The sequence below is a fragment of the Brachyistius frenatus genome, unplaced genomic scaffold, assembly GCF_029030835.1.
Source record: "Brachyistius frenatus isolate BFR_SWC_R1_liver_20210118 unplaced genomic scaffold, ASM2903083v1 Contig_11, whole genome shotgun sequence".
NCBI lineage: Eukaryota > Metazoa > Chordata > Actinopteri > Embiotocidae > Brachyistius > Brachyistius frenatus.
In genome coordinates, this window is record NW_027210610.1 from 1,724,579 (window position 1) to 1,740,630 (window position 16,052).

Sequence of the window (16,052 nt, forward strand, 5' to 3'; positions counted from 1 at the left end):
AGCTGACTCTACTTACAGTTTCTGGCTAACGATAATCTTGATACAGTAAATAAATGGTCTTAAAATGCAGTTTGAGTTAATGCCTGTTTAATGCCTAAACCTGCAGAGGAATAAAAGTAAGTGATTATTAGCTGCAGTTAATTGGCAAGTGTTTAAGGGGGTGAAGGTTTTCTACCAAATCAATATGTGAATCGATAAATGATGACTCCAATTTGTCTTGTGTGTATTTCTTATGATCTAATAAAGGCAAATAAATTCAACATTAAAACGGTGCAGACACTTTTCTTTTCATTGGTGTTAGTTTGCATCCTGAATCTTTATTTTTGTTTAAATGTATGACAGCTATACATTTTAATTCATATTCTGCAAAATAAAAATTGGTTATTTTTCTTATCATTTTGACACCTAAACTTAAATGAACTATTATAAACTTAATTTGAGTTGCAAAAATCCCAGTCTAAAAGCAAAAGCAAGGGGGGGGGCATCTGACTCAATCTGATTGGAAACTTGACGATGCTACGTCCCGCCCGTGGAGAGCAGAAATCTGACTGCACTGCCTGTCGATCAAACAAAAAAACAGTTTTTGAGATTTATTTTTTAATTAATGACGGGAATATTTTCAGATGGACGGCCGGAAAACTAGTAAAGAGTGACTTTAGCTGGTAAAACTGAAATAATTTAGGACATTTTTTTACTGACTTTGTATTTCATGAAAGAAGTTGAATGGGAGTCTGTGGAGCCAGAAGCATTTTGGAGACAACCTCCAGCTGCACTCGGTGGTGTTGCAACTTAAGGTACTTTGGCATTCGCCTCATTTTTTAGACCTGAAAGCTATTTCCACTCTTATATAAAGTCTATGGTTGTTATGCCTCTGTGCCGGCGACAGCTGTGTCATTATGTTTTCGGGTTGTGTGTCTGTACATCTGTCCGAGGCTCATGAAGGCAGTATCTTAAGAACGCCTTGAGGAAATGTTTTAATTTGGAAAAACATTTAGTGCACTCAAGGTTGCACTGATAAGATTTCCGTGGTCAAAGGTCACTGTGACCTCATTTCCTTCTGTTTCTAATGAATGCGCTGCCATAACTCAGGATCAGAAGGGAGACTAAACAGTATTTCAGATTTGGTCAAATACAGCATTAGGATACAAATCTTGAGTGTCCAAGTTGAAACCGCTGTATAGATCTTCTGTGCTGTTAGGTTGAAGATGTAGATGTGTGTAAAGAATCCACATTCATATTTGCAGCGGCATCCATATTCGAAGCATACATGACTGCAACTACAATCAGAATCAGCTTTATTGGCTAACTTCCTTCTTATGTTGGTAATAACACAGCCAGATTTCTGAGTAGTAGTCTCATCCAAAACTCATTAATATTCTCGTTGTTACCTGGAAACCCTGTTGGAAGTTACAGCAGCCTCATTTCACTATCATTCTATTAAAATGACAGAAAAGAACACATTAAGGATGTCCCTGAAAATGTTTCAAAATGCCAAAGTCACCTCTACACAAACACTGAATACTCTCGGGCCTCAACAGACATTATTAAATACTTTAAGGTTGCTATTATATTTGATTCTGTCCCCGGCTCTCCTGCTAAATATAATTACTATCAATCCCCCAGGTAGCAAAAGATGAGCATTTAAGATAGCGGAGGACAATGATATCGGACTGGAGTATATTCCACTGTGGTGTGTACCAGAACCGATGAATTATTCATGACTGAAGTGTATGATTAATTTGTCCTGGGGATTGATGATTCTTTACAACTTTAGGCCCTTATAAAGTGCAATCACTCTGAAGTGTTTTCTTCACAAATTCATACAGCAGAGCATATAGAATACAACTAACACTAATAAAATGAGAACACTAATGTGGTGTGCCTGTGCTCAACTCCGGATTATTAAATCAATATCCTCCTCATTGAGCATCACTAAAAAGAAAAGCAGGCTCATCATGACAAGTTCAGCAAACGTTGTGTGAAGCATGTGTGGGCATATCAATTGTGTAATGTACTTGTGTGGCCAATCTGCATGTGTGTGTGCTACTGGTACAGGCTTGCCTTTAAATAGATACATGTCAACTGGTTAGCGTGATTATAGAAAGCAAAAGAACCTGCAATATATGGATTATCTACAGCACAGAGGTAGGACTTCAATGAAATTAGTATTATGTATGTGAGTTTTAGGCTCCTCCACACTCCTGCAGGTGCTTAAGCCTCTGCTAAGGTTGAGGTTTTTGTGGAGCTACTGTATGCTGAGAGCATCAAACGGTATATAAATAATGCTTCAGTCACACAATGTTTATAGAAATTTGGTAGAGTTTGGTGACACTTCTGTAGTTCTTTTCACCAAGTGTAGAGACATTGTTGGTGACAGAAATTCCAGTTTACAACTCAGAGGCAGACATAGACAGTTGTTTGTAATTATGATTTAAACAGTATGACGTAAATACAGCATGAGGATGACTAATGTGTCATTTTCCCGCCCTAGCAGCAGAATAGGTCAGCTACAGAGTATACGGTACATGCCCACAGAGAGGACATTAGATCACTGAGTGGGAGAAACTTGAGTGTGCACAGTCTTTTATTTTTTTCAGGAAACAGAGAAGAAACCAGAAATTTAACACTACATTTCTAACCTAGTGGCACTGTTAGTTTGTCAGTTAGGCTGTGAGCAGACGTTTAACAGCTGGGATATCGATCTAATGTCCTAAAAAACTGTCATTACAACCGAATACTGTAAAAAAAACTAATGAAATAAAGTGAAAATCTCCAATGAGAGGAAAGTTTCCATGACAAGTATTTTGTGTCATAGACTACAAAAAGCTACACTCCGAAAGACCTATTTGAAAAAAATTCAACTGAAAAGGTATTTATCATTCATTTTCAAAAGGTAGCATACTGCCAAACAATATTATCAAGTATAACAGTATAACTGTTTTTTATCCTTTAAATTTGGTTGAAAACCCCTTCTGCTTAAATTTCCCAAATTGTTAAGTGTCCTGATCGATGTAACGGTGTGCATGAGTGTCACAAAGACAAGAGTTCTTGAGGGGATCCTGATGTATGCCCTCCGAGTCCTTGATAGCCAATCAACAGGGCGAGGGACTTTACAGCTGCCATTTAAGCCACTTCCTCGCCATTGTGATGCTTGTTCCAAGCTGGCATGATATGGATGCCGGCTTGGCTCGCCTTATTAGCCGGATGAAGGTCAACATTGGAGACAACACTTGTGATATTTGTTGACATTTTGAAAATGGACGGCAGCTCCCATTACACCTCACTTAATTGTCACAGAGTCGGGACGAGAGATAATTTCACATTTCAAGTTTTTGGTGAAACAACTTGCTGTAAGGAGGCAAACATTTTGACTTTAACTGCACATCTGTTTTCCCTGCAGCAGTTAATGAAAGAGCAAACCGAGATCGTCAGGGTGTGATACGGATGAAATAATTGCCAGTGTCACCGCATTATCGAATACGCTCAACCAGAACAGAATTAAATTGTCCCATTCTCTTGAAACCGAGCGATTATATTTGACAGTCTAATCCTACCAACACACTGTACTCAATGATCCATCATGTGTGTTTGAGCACTGCTTCATTAGTCCAGTTGGCACACAGAACATTCCTCTGATGGTGCAAGGATTCGGAAGGGAAAGGGAGTCTGTGTATTGTGTATTGTGTGTTGTGTGTGTGTGTGTGTGTGTGTGTGTGTGTGTGTGTGTGTGTGTGTGTGTGTGTGTGTGTGTGTGTGTGTGTGTGTGTGTGTGTGTGTGTGTGTGTGTGTGTGTGTGTGTGTGTGGAGAAGGGTTGAAAGTGAGCGAGCCACAGAGTTATTTGAAGGTTGAGTCTGACACTTTCAAGCGGGCCGTCTCTGATCGGAACACTGTTGCATATGAATGACCCGGTACTTACTCGCCATGAATGTACAATGCTCTGGAGGTCTCTCTTTATCATCCTCTCTCTCTCACACACACGCAGTCTGAACTGATAGACAGGATGCGTACCCTTTGACAGAAAATGTAATTCATTATGGCTGTCACTGCTGTCTTGTCAAGCTACATTACAGAGGATAGCTTGCAACACAGTATACTATGTGACATGCAATAGACTTGGAAATGATGTCATGACGTTTCTAGCCTTGACTAATAAAACATGGCACCATAAAATGCTTGTTTTATTGGTTGTCCCCTCTCCTGGCATCCGGAAGTGTTTCCATACACGAGACAAGCAAGACAGGCAACCAATGCATGTGTGGGTCAGGGCACTCGTGAAAAGAGCAGCATTTCAATAAATTTGGACACACACTCACAACATATTACTCTGAGGTATGCAACTCCATCCAATATTAATGAAATCCATCAATTATGAATGGGATATAGTGTACGGCACTTCCTACTCCATGCTGTGTGACCAAACATTATCCGGGCATTATCATTCAGCACAACACACACATACTTGCTTTGACACAGGGTCTTCCTCTTGTGATCACTTGTTACGTTTGTTTTTTTGTGGTGTTATCCAAAGTGCAGTCCTGTCTCTCACCCTACTGCTCTCCATTTGACAACAAGTCTTCTATATGTAAATACAATTAAATAAAGGAATATATGGCATTTTTTCCTTTATTAATATATTGTGTTGTGGTGATATTGAGAAACATCTTGCTGTATTTTTACACCTCCTTTCCCGCCTTTGTAGTCTGCTGCCTAAGATTTCTGTACATCACATGCTGCCCTGGGTCCTGATCTGTCTCTGCTCATCTTCATCACACTCTGGAGGTTTGAACTGGAGCAGGTGCAATGCAAATTTAAAACACTGACTGATCCACAACGGAGTAAATAAAGACAAACTGTCATCTGCAAGGGTTCATTTTAATAGATTTCACCTACTGTCTTGCATGTCTTCCCTAAACAATCACAGCACACATAGCTGGAGAAGTGTTTTTATAAACCATCCTATACTCCTCACACACCCAGCAGATAGGGACCTATGTTCTTACCTTCTCCCCCCAGCTTGATGTCCAGGCCCTCCAGGGAGTTGGCTGAGTCCTCCTCCTCCAGGGAGAGCCTTCCAAACAGGCTGCCAGCCATGGTGAACAACACCTCACTACAGGGCACACACTCACACTAACACACCCAGTACTATCAGAAGCAGTCCGAGAGATCACTCTCTCCTTCCCTCTCCCTATCGGTTCCTGGTTTTCTCTTTCTGCCAGAACAGCTCCTCGCTCTTTCCTCCCTCCACCTGGTCTTGACGTGAATGTGTAAAAGCTATGCCTGGCTGAGCGTCTTCTCCTCCGCATGAATGAATGGAGGCGAGAGAGGGCTGGGTGCATGAGCAAAGAAAGAAGGTGGGGGGAAGTAGGGAAGAAAAGAGGGAGGGAAGTATGATGCTTTGACGAGGAGGAGGGAGAGAAAGGAGGCAGGGCGATTTTCTCTCCAGGCTTTCCTGTGTGGGGTCAACTGGGGAAAAGAGCAGCAGAAGGATGCCTTGTGGGAAGGAGGTGTGGTCAAGGAGATGATGCCTAGGAGATTGTATTCTAGTTATCGCCTCCATAACTGTTACCACAGATACAAACACAGGCTGCTTTGCAGTGAGTGAAGGGTGCTTATTGGTAAATATATATTTGAGCTCTCTGCTCATAACTTCAGGAAATGTACATTTGAGCTACTCTGCCGACAGGAGCTGAAAAAGATCTTACCGTTTCAAGTCCGAACTGACCCTCTCCAAACCAAAGATATCCCCGCTGAAAATGCTGCTGTTTAGAATTTTAAAAAAAGACATGAATTGGTTTGGAGAAACAATTTACTCTGTTACTGAAAATGACAGTCATCCAGTCTCAGCCCTCGGCCAGTGTACAAATCAAGACTGACTGACAGACTATTAGAAAAGAGACTCCACACACGTTAAATTTCCGTGCTTTTCTCCCTCTATCCGGCTGCTGACTGCTGCGATTGATTATCACAAGATAAAATTCTAGAGTTCTAGATTTGGCCTGGAGTTTAAAAACTACACAGAGCCTAATTTACCAGACATGTGGTCATGGCTTTTTTATCCCACCTGTCTCCATCCTGAGCTTTGAGTGAAGAGGAAATACATGGAAGCATGGCTATGTGCCAGTTTACAGTTTAATGCTGGCACCATGTTTGGCACTCAAACAAGAAAATATAATTTGATTGTTGCCAAAATATCACTTTACTTTTATAACAATGTGAAAATTTACTTTGGTGCGATGCCAACGACAGACCAACAAAGCGTGTGATCCCAAATTTGACTTGGAATACCTCAGTTTCATGGAAACGTTTGCACAGGATGTAACGCCTGTTTTTTGTTATTTAAAGCAAAACTATCCACAAATTCCAACCCTGGGATCAGTTTTATAAATTAATGTGTATGGAATGAAATTAAGTGCAAAACATGGTGTTATGTGTGGAGCATAGAAATTAATACAAGAAAAACACAAATCAGATTAATAGAAAATAAACAGCCCTCTTCAACAAACATCAATATGTCTCAAATAAGTTGAATAAGGAAAACATTTGAATTGCCTCCGTTACGGCCCTTGTAAGACACTCAAAGTGTGACTTAAAAATCACTTCCACGTCCAACTATTTCAGTCATCGTTCATCAGTTGTCAATCTTTAATAAAAGACTCACTTAATGTCTCAAATGTGTATTTGTGTGGCTACGGATTCGACGTGCATGCGTGGACGAACGGAGGTCTGCGACGGATACGACAGCAAATCCTTCGAGGCATGACTGATCTGAGACTGGAGTTTTAGCGCTCCATTAGCCAGCTCATTAAGTCACATTAGAACAGGGGAGATGAGATACATGTCCTGAGTGCAGGAATAACCACAAACTTCTCTCTCTCTCTCTCTCTTTCTCATACACACTGACTCACTCACACAGAGACGCCCTCATCTTAGCGAGATCCAAGACACTTACCGGACTCAGAGCTGGATGTTGCCACGGGCATTTTCAAAATTGGTTCCTCCCAGTTTCCTCCACAAAACTTGTCAGGTCAACTGCAATGAAAGCAGAAAGCAAAAAGAGAAGAGAGACGCATTTAGGAGGTGCTGATTGTGAATCTGACTGCAAAAACCCTTGAATATCATGAGACTGAGGTAGAATTAAGGGGATAGTTTCCATTTTTTTGAAAAGGGGTTGCATTAAGTACTTATTCACATTTAGTGTATAACCTGCAGTACATGGAAGTCTCCATGTCTCTAGTTTGGAGAAACAGGCATCTCTAAAGGCACTGAAGATAAGCCATGTATGGCTGTGGACCTACTCCAGGTGATACACTCACTATGGATAAGTACTTCTTCTTCAAAAAAATGCTAATTATCCCTTTAAGGCTGAAACAAGGGAAGGTGGGTAGTCGTGTTGTTTGCTTGAGGTCCTCAAAGTTCAACACAGACGGATCCGTGGAAGTCTTAATCCAGCCTCAACAAAGAATACAAATCCCTTTCTGTCACAAGTTCAGTCAATGGACTTACCCACACAGAGCATTCCCATTGTATCGCAACAATCTCCCACACAGGATAACTGCTATATAACTTTATTATCAGCTATTAATAGAATAGTCAGTTGCTCTGGTAACATCCAAACAGCTTTGGCCATCTTGTCCGCTGGGAATACTATTAGCAACAGTTGGTAAGATTGAGTGAGTAGGTGACTGAGTGGGCAGGCCAGCTAACATTAGCTTAGTGAGGCTCTCTGTTGACTATAATTGATCCGTTTAACATCCGGCAGAAAGAAATAGTAACAAGCATAACAGACCGGAGACTGGAAAATTAAGCTTCTATTGTGCTGGGACCCAAAACAGGCTCGTCAGGTCACGTGGAGTTTGTGAAACAAACAAAGGGAAAAGTATAGAAAATTACAGAGCGGATGCAGGAAACATCAGCAGAACGGTAAGCATAAGGTTTAAGAAGAAACAGATGTCAACTACAGTAGGAAGGGAAAGGAGAGACGAGAAAACTGTCGAGCAGGAAGGGTCTGACTGTGTGGAAATATGAGGTGGGGTCAGAGAGGGAGAAAGAGAGACAGGAACAATGGTGAAGAAGAAATGAGCCCAGCTGTCATGAGAGACCTCAGTATCCAAGGATGCTAAATCCTGGTTGCCATGACAATAGCTATCCATGGTGAAACTAGAGCTGTGGTGATCAAAGCTGAGCAATGTCACCACAGAGTCACTGTGTGGAAATGTGTGTGTGTGTGTGTGTGTGTGTGTGTGTGTGTGTGTGTGTGTGTGTGTGTGTGTGTGTGTGTGTGTGTGTGTGTGTGTGTGTGTGTGTGTGTGTGTGTGTGTGTGTGTGTGTGTGTGTGTGTGTGTGTGTGTGATTACATAAAAATCCTCATTGTCACTGTAAGAGTGATGCATCTTTTTGCTTTGCTCAAAGATTTGAGGAATTACACGTACTGGTCGAAGGGGGCACTATAGGCTAAATAACAATATGAACAACTGCTACATAATACATGTTTTCTGTCTGTCTGCTGTCAAGTTATTTAGGAAACTGAATAAATGTGTGCTTCCCTTCAGATAAAAGCACAAAATTATATTCTTGTACTACTAAGCAGATAATATCTAAACTGACTTACTCAGAAAGATACTTTAATCAGTCTCTTGTTTCTTTCCTCACCTCTCAGTTGTCAATGAACACGTCTTCAAGCTCAGAGGTGTGTAATTTTATTCATTTGATTCTGTGTGCGGATATCAAAAATATTCCCAAATCCTATTTGTTTAGATAGGCTGCAGTTTGAGAAAATGATCAGTATCCCCGGGCTTTATCTTATTTATTAATGTGACCCCACCAGCTTATTTCAAAAGTATATACTATAATCCAAAATATTGATGCAATAAAATTAGTGAAGCTGGGGAACCTAAACACACGAAACTGAGGCAGGCTGCAGGAAAACAGAAAACTGCCAAATTAACAAAAACCAGGCAGGTGTTCAAAACACCAGGGGAAATAGCAGAGTCCAAAGTCCAGGCAGGGCACAAAGCTGACAAGATGTTGGCAAAGAAACAGAACTCCTGGAAACCCGCAACTTAGCTCAGAGTGACTAAATTTATGATCTGGCAACTAGTAGCGGTGGACTGGGAGTAGATCTACAAAGTGGGCTGATTGTAGGGAGGCTGCAGGTGGGGCAGATCGGGAACCTGTGAGCAGGTGAGGTGGGCGGAGCCTGCAGGAGACTGAGCAGAGACAGAGAGGGAGAGCATTGGGGACCTCTGGTGGGTGGAGGGAGTGAGACAGGGAACGAACGTAGTTTTTGGTCTTCCATGATTAACTTTCTCTCTTTGCCTTCGTTAATAAATCTACTTTCAAACCCACAGACATGTCATATTTGGAATGGTAACACCTGAAGTCATGTGTATGTATTTCGGTTGAGTGTTTTGCGTTTTTCAGTTACAGAAATGGCTCATTTTGCTTCCTTCATTTTGAAACGGTTTAGTTTGACTTTATTGTTTGGCTTACAATCAGTTGCATCTCTGGAAATGACTCTGGGCTTTTGCAAAACTCTGATCTATGTGGATCAGGTCCTTAATACTGCATACCAGTCCCACAGGCTTATCCGAGGCATCCTGTGTTTGCACTGTGAAATGACAGAGCTTGTTAAAAGTATGCAGAGACCACACGGCAGCTGAGAAGTCAAAGCCGATTGTAACAGAGCTTGGTCATGCTGGAGCTGGGCTGAAAACACAGGGGGGTCGGGAGGACGGAGCGATGGGAGGAGGGCAGTATCTTCGCCGCTCTTTCACTCTGTCACTCTCCTTTTTCATTACCGATATTAGTCATGATCTAATGGGGTTATGCAGCCATAACCAGTGGTGGCAGTTTCTTGGTAATTGGTGGCTTTTTGTCGGTGAAAAGCCTCTTAACATGTAATGAAGCTCTCCAATTACGGATTAAAAAGGTATTCTCCAAAATACCATTAAGACTAATGTTTCAGTTTAACAGTGTGTAAATGATCTGTAGTTGAGGTCAAAACTGTTTTTTTTTTTTTTTACACAAACTGCCTTTGTGTTGCAGAAGGAAAACACCCTGCAGTTGTTCAGCTCGTGGGTCAGTCGGTCTCTACAGTAATACTGTATCTGGTGTGTTTAAACTGTGTCTCTGCTCCCTGAGTGATTTTCTCTCTGTCTCCATTTGTCAACTCACTCTCACACACACACACACACACACACACACACACACACACACACACACACACACACACACACACACACACACACACACACACACACACACACACACACACACAAATCTCCATCTTCCAGCTCAAGAGCACAGCTGCCATGACATCACATTCGCAGACCTGCTATCATCTCCACACCGTCAATCTATTAACACAAGAGGCCAGCTGTGTGTGAGTGCTTCTTGTGCGCTGAGAACAAAGACCAATAATTATATTTTCTAGCCATGTTTAATGCACTTTACAGAATATTACAAGTGTGACAACAGACTAAGTTTTAAATCCTGCATCACCCAAATCCTATTAATCCAATAATAATGAGAGCAAAGGTCAAAGTTTTTGTGCCTAAAAAATATCAATGAAAGTCAAGGGAATAAACGTTAAAAGATATTTTTTCCAAGGACAGCAAGCCAGCACTCTCACGTAACCTATGTACTGTGGTAAATTATTATATCATACATATTTCTCAGGAAATAAAACAGGTGTCCTAGCATGCAATTTCTTTTTGAAAAGGCACCTTCCTTCCAGCAAATTTTGGCCTGTAGCAATGACACAAGCAGTGGCTCAGGTGTTTGTATGTCAAGTGTAAAACGCCTTGAGCCGTTCTCACAGTGACGCTGCATTAAAACCTGTAAACATGCTCACACATACACATGCACACACACCAGTAACCAAACAAGTCTTAATCCACACACGCAGGCTGGCGTCAGGCCTAAAAATAAACCTGTGCTCCCACAGGTTCAGCTCCTCTCATTACTTTACAAGGGAAAACTGTCGTATCCAAGACAACCACGAGCAGCTCTTCGCCTTTTTTCCCCGGCGCTTTGCCATGGCAACAAGGGAAAATGCGTAAAATAATAATAAGCTGGAGCTAAAATTGGGTCTATTAAAAGGTTTGAGCTGTACTTCAATACAGCGTTGCTCTTTATCTGAGGAGAGGTTTATATCAGCATCATATTTCTAAAAAAAGAAAGAAAAAAGATTCTAATAGTCACACAACAGACAAGAAATATATTTTGATAGTCTTCAGTCAAAACTAAGGCTTTAACAGCACTGCTAAGAGTTGAGGTGTTTGGAATTTGATTTAAAAACTTGGGAGCATGTAATTCAACTTTACAGTCCAACCTGATCGTACTGTTTCCACAGCTCTCGAAACAGTTTCACCACAACTGAAGAAAAACAGGGGCAGCGGTGATTCACAGAGACTTGTTGGAGAACATTCTTCGTATTCTCTCATTTCTGTTGCTGAGGAAAAGAAAGCAAACTTTTCTGACCCTTTTTTTTTTTTACTTTGGATTTTAATTACATTAATTTAAAAGAAGAGGAAATTAATATTTGTTTAGCCATGAAAAAGATAAGAGTGTTGATTAAGAAGCGGACCGATAAGAGTATGGTTAAGATAAAAATAAATAAAAAATACAATTCTGACCATACTTGTCCCTACAACTGGCTGCTGGATAGTGCAGGCCATAACAGGTGTACTTGTCTTGGGTTACATGTAGACTACCTACAAAGCTTGTGGGATTTTAATAGCAGCAAGATCAGATAGCCATACGGGAAACAAACCACTAGTCATAAAATATATGTTATACTATATACTGGCAGCAATATCTGAATACCATATTACTGCCTGCCCTTACAGCTGCTGAGTGTGAAGCTAAGAGATCAAAATGATTTGCGTTTTTGTGTTTCCGTATTGATTGTGAGAGTGTTGGATAAGTGTTACACTGATAAAAAAAAATTACAAAAAGACAACGTAGAGGAGTGGAGCGCTCATGCCAAACGCAAACATAAAGTACAGCAAAATTCTCAGCAATTAATTCAGTTAATTAGTTAATTAATTTAGTTCTTTAAAAAATATTCTTAAAGAACTGGAGAAGACGTTTGGCAGCTTGTGCCCGCTAAACTCCATGATTTTACGGCAAAAAGTTGCTTAAATGGGTCTCATTACGATCAGGTAAGATCCTCATCGTGGCTTCTGTCGTTTTCACAGTGATTCGCGTTCCTTTTGTAATATTGCTGGGATTGGACAGGGTTCTAGGTATTGTGTTGTAGATGATGTAATGTTTGACTCGTTCGGAGCACGGTGGTGAAGTGGTTGGCACTGTCGTCTCACGGAAAGAAGGTTCCTCAGTTCAAGCCTCCTGGTTTTCTGTGTGGAGTTTTGTTTGTTCTGCCTGCGCCTGTGTGAGTTTTCTCGGGTGCTTGTTTTTTTTTTTTACCACAGCTCAAAGACACGTGTAATTTGTGATTCTCCATTTTTTTTGGTCAACACGTTTCCAATGTCATTTTTTGATTCATTCAGTTAACTGTTCTACTAGATTTTCAGGAGAGTTTATCATTAAACACGGAGGTCTAAATGCTGTACCAAAAGCCGTCACGATTTGAAAGTATTGAACAATACTTTCTGAGTACAGAACAGGATGTGTCAATTGAACCAAATATCAATTTAGATCTGCAATATTTTTATGTTGAAGGATTTTGTTGGTATCCTGAATCCTATCAACTATCAATGTGAGTAAATCAAATAGATAAACCTTAAGTCATGTCACCTCCCTTGATTTTAATAACTAATACTTTCAGGTCACAAAAAGGTAAGAAATATGCCAGTTTAACAGCCGTGACATCAAATGATCATTTTGCTTGAAGCCTGATGCCTCTACAAATCACAGCAGAGTGTGGAGGTCTTTTGAAGGAGAAGATAAACTCGAAAGCAGTTTAAAGCTGATGAGTACTGCAAGGTTGAATGATTTCAAAATAAAAGTGTTCTCTGCTCCCCACATGCATATTAATACACACAGTGTACTACCGCTTGACTGCGGGAATAAACAGCATGGAAAAAGAACACTTGATGTATTTTTCCAGCGTACAAATTGCGCTTGAAGCTATAATAAAACTTTATCTAAATGTGCCTTGAAAAATATAATTGTATAATGATTAACCATCAGCTAACAGCTTTGGGACTCATTGGTCATTTAAGCCACATGAGTGATTCTCAAAGTTCATTATCTCCTTTGTAATTAATCATATTTTCTGTGGTATGGTTTTTTTCTGTATGCTGATTTAGTAAGTTTTGATTTTAAAAACATGAGAACAATTTATCACCATCATATCACTAGATATCACTTGAAATCCAGACATTTAGTATATCCCGATCACTTCAGTGTTGTGCGTCTCCTTTTCCATCTGCTCATATCGACTGAAATTAGAATTAAATGTCAAGTATGTATCACAGAGCGGTAAAGGGACTGAGGCGAAGTGCTGCGAGCTACCCAGGGGGAGCGTTTACAATCACAACCCTGCCTGGATTTCATTAAAGACTCTCTGCTCGTTTTGTCGTTTTTTTTCAGAGGGAGCAGCCATGTTGAAATCAAGAATATGAATGTCAGTGTTTCACTGTCACTCAGATCTCTCTTGAGAGAGAGACACTAAACGTTAAGGCCTGAATAATAGAAAGCAATCTGCACTTTTAAGCCAACACTTGACATATTATCTTGCCCATGTATTTGGCTGATATTGGCATGGATTAACAGCATATCATAGTAGGTGAGATATACAAAATATTAAACACGCAGCACAGTGTAGCTACAAATTTGCATAAACGGACAGAGTATTCCGTTGTATCCGGTATATCCGGCTATGACAAAAGTACAGAGACTCATTGCTGTGGAGATGTTACATTGTCTGGCAGGTTTGTGAATGTTGCAGGGTGGACATCGCTCACGGGTTTGAACAGTAAGGCGGATGCGGAAGCTGCCATACCACAGACTGCCGTTAGAGGTTGGCTCAAAAAAGCCTCCGGCTCCATAGACCCCCATTCAACTTCTTTCATCAAATACAAAGTCCATACATTTTTTTCCACAAGTTATTTCGGCGTTGTTAACTGGCAAGATGACGACGGCCGATATCAGAGCCCGTGGCTTCATTACGCCTGTTCACAAACCAATGGGTGACGTCCCTGTTGATTGCCAAACGAGGGTGGCAAACTGCTGAGGTTTTTGCAGCTTCATGCCAACAAGCTCACGATAGCAACGCCAACATAGATGTTTAGCAGGTCTCAAACTCGCAATGCTCAGTATGTAAGTAAAACACTGCACCAGTACGAGCCACACAAGCACAGCTGAGGCTAAAGTCGGGGGATCACCAAAGTTTTTACCATCCATCCTGCAGACAATGTAAAGGTTTGTACCTCGTTTCATTGCAATTAATCCAAAACTGTTGACTTTCCAAACGTTAAACTCGGGGTGGAACCACGGGAAAAGTCGGGGATCACCAAGGTCAACATTTTGGTCTCATCGTCTTGTAGAAGTTGAGATATTTCACTTTAAGAGAACACTTTAAAGTACTGGTGGTGCGAGATGAAAAGTCATGTTTGTCTATAAAATAAATAAATTAAAAAAAAAAAGTCCTGACATAAAGCCAGTACACAGAAAATGAAAGTATGCAGTCGTCACTTTAATGCCGCATATGGAGATCTGTGAGGGGGGGGGGTGTAGCTGGCAGGCGAGGGAGTAATGAGCAGGTCACTTTTATGAATGGCACCGCAGACATTGGGGAAAAGATGTCGAACCACTCCTGATTAATCTCCCTGTGGGATGGAGAGTGGATGGGTCCTGTTGCTTTCCCTCAGCCTGCTACAGCTGATTAGAATTCCTGGCTGACGCAATAATTTATCACTCAGCCCGTCAAACCGAACAGCGTCATAGTCAGGCACCACCGAAGGGTTTTCTTATTAAGAATATTCTGTATGTCACATCAAATAACTTCTTGTGTATAATGAGATCTGGTCGGGGGCAAACACAGGGATAGCTGTTTGAATCTTTCTGTAACCAAAAGGATTTGTATTAATTTAATGGCAAGTATGTATTACTTTGAGGTTCAGACATGGTCATGTTGTTGACGCCATCAGGCTACCATTTTTGTCCCCCTGATCTGATCCAATTTAATGTCTGAAACAAAACGTATTCAAATCTCGCAGAAATAATTTAGAGTGAAGGACAAATGTTCAAAGTCCACAGAGACCCATTAGAAGCAGAGTTCTCATGGAGGTGCTTACGAAACGATTCTGTCGAGGTAGAGGCAGACCTGCTGATCTTATAGCCAATCCCCCAAAACTGTCAAAAGCACAGAGATTTATGGTAAAGCTTCAAAAACAGAAACTGACAGTGGAAGGTGGAAGTTTTTTTAATCCCAATCAAAGAGCTCTTTGAAATGAGACCTATCTGACTGTGGTTTGATGTGAAACATCCAACAGAGCGACTTTCATTTTGTTATAAGTGGCTATAAAGTGTGGAGCTTTTAGAGAAACTGTAATAATAGATAAAAAAAAAAAAAATAATCATGATAATAGATTTAAAAAAATAAATAAATAAATAAAAATAAAAACTCCTCAAAAATAACAATATTGTTCCCAGACTCAGTCAGTTCATTTGTGTGAAGGAGTCTTCACCCGTGCACTTTTGCCAAAGAGAATAGGTCGATCTGTCCATCCATCCATTGTTTTCCACTTATCCGGGATCGGGTCACGGTGGCAGCAGGCCAAGCAAGCAGACTTCCCTCTCCCCCATAACATTTACAGCTCATCTTGGGGGATCCCAACGTGTTCCCAAGCCAGATGGAATATATAATCCCTCCAGCGTGTCCTGGGGTCTTCCCCCGGGGTCTCCTGCCAGTTGGGCGTGCCCAGAAAACCTCCAGAGGAAGGCGCCCAGGAGGATCCTGATCAGATGCCTGAACCACCTCAGCTGACTCCTTTCGACGCGAAGGAGTAGCGGCTCTCCTCCGAGTTCCCTCTTGGTGTCCGAGCTCCTTACCCTCTCTACCGTCTCTAAGGCTGAGCCGGGC

At 41.1% G+C, this 16,052-nt stretch overlaps 1 protein-coding gene across 3 annotated transcripts in view; it reads right to left on the reverse strand.

Moving 5' to 3' along the window:
- The window catches only part of mpp2b (MAGUK p55 scaffold protein 2b), a 39,963-nt gene that overhangs the window by 21,085 nt on the left and 2,826 nt on the right, over window positions 1-16,052 (reverse strand). For 2 of the 3 annotated variants that reach the window (XM_069691424.1, XM_069691425.1), the window contains exon 2: window positions 6,951-7,030. In XM_069691424.1, coding sequence (XP_069547525.1) covers window positions 6,951-6,981 — 31 coding nt within the window. In that variant the 5' untranslated portion in view covers window positions 6,982-7,030. Of the gene's footprint in view, window positions 1-5,001; window positions 5,283-6,950; window positions 7,031-16,052 lie in introns of those variants that run through there. The other variant, XM_069691423.1, reaches the window with a different exon arrangement.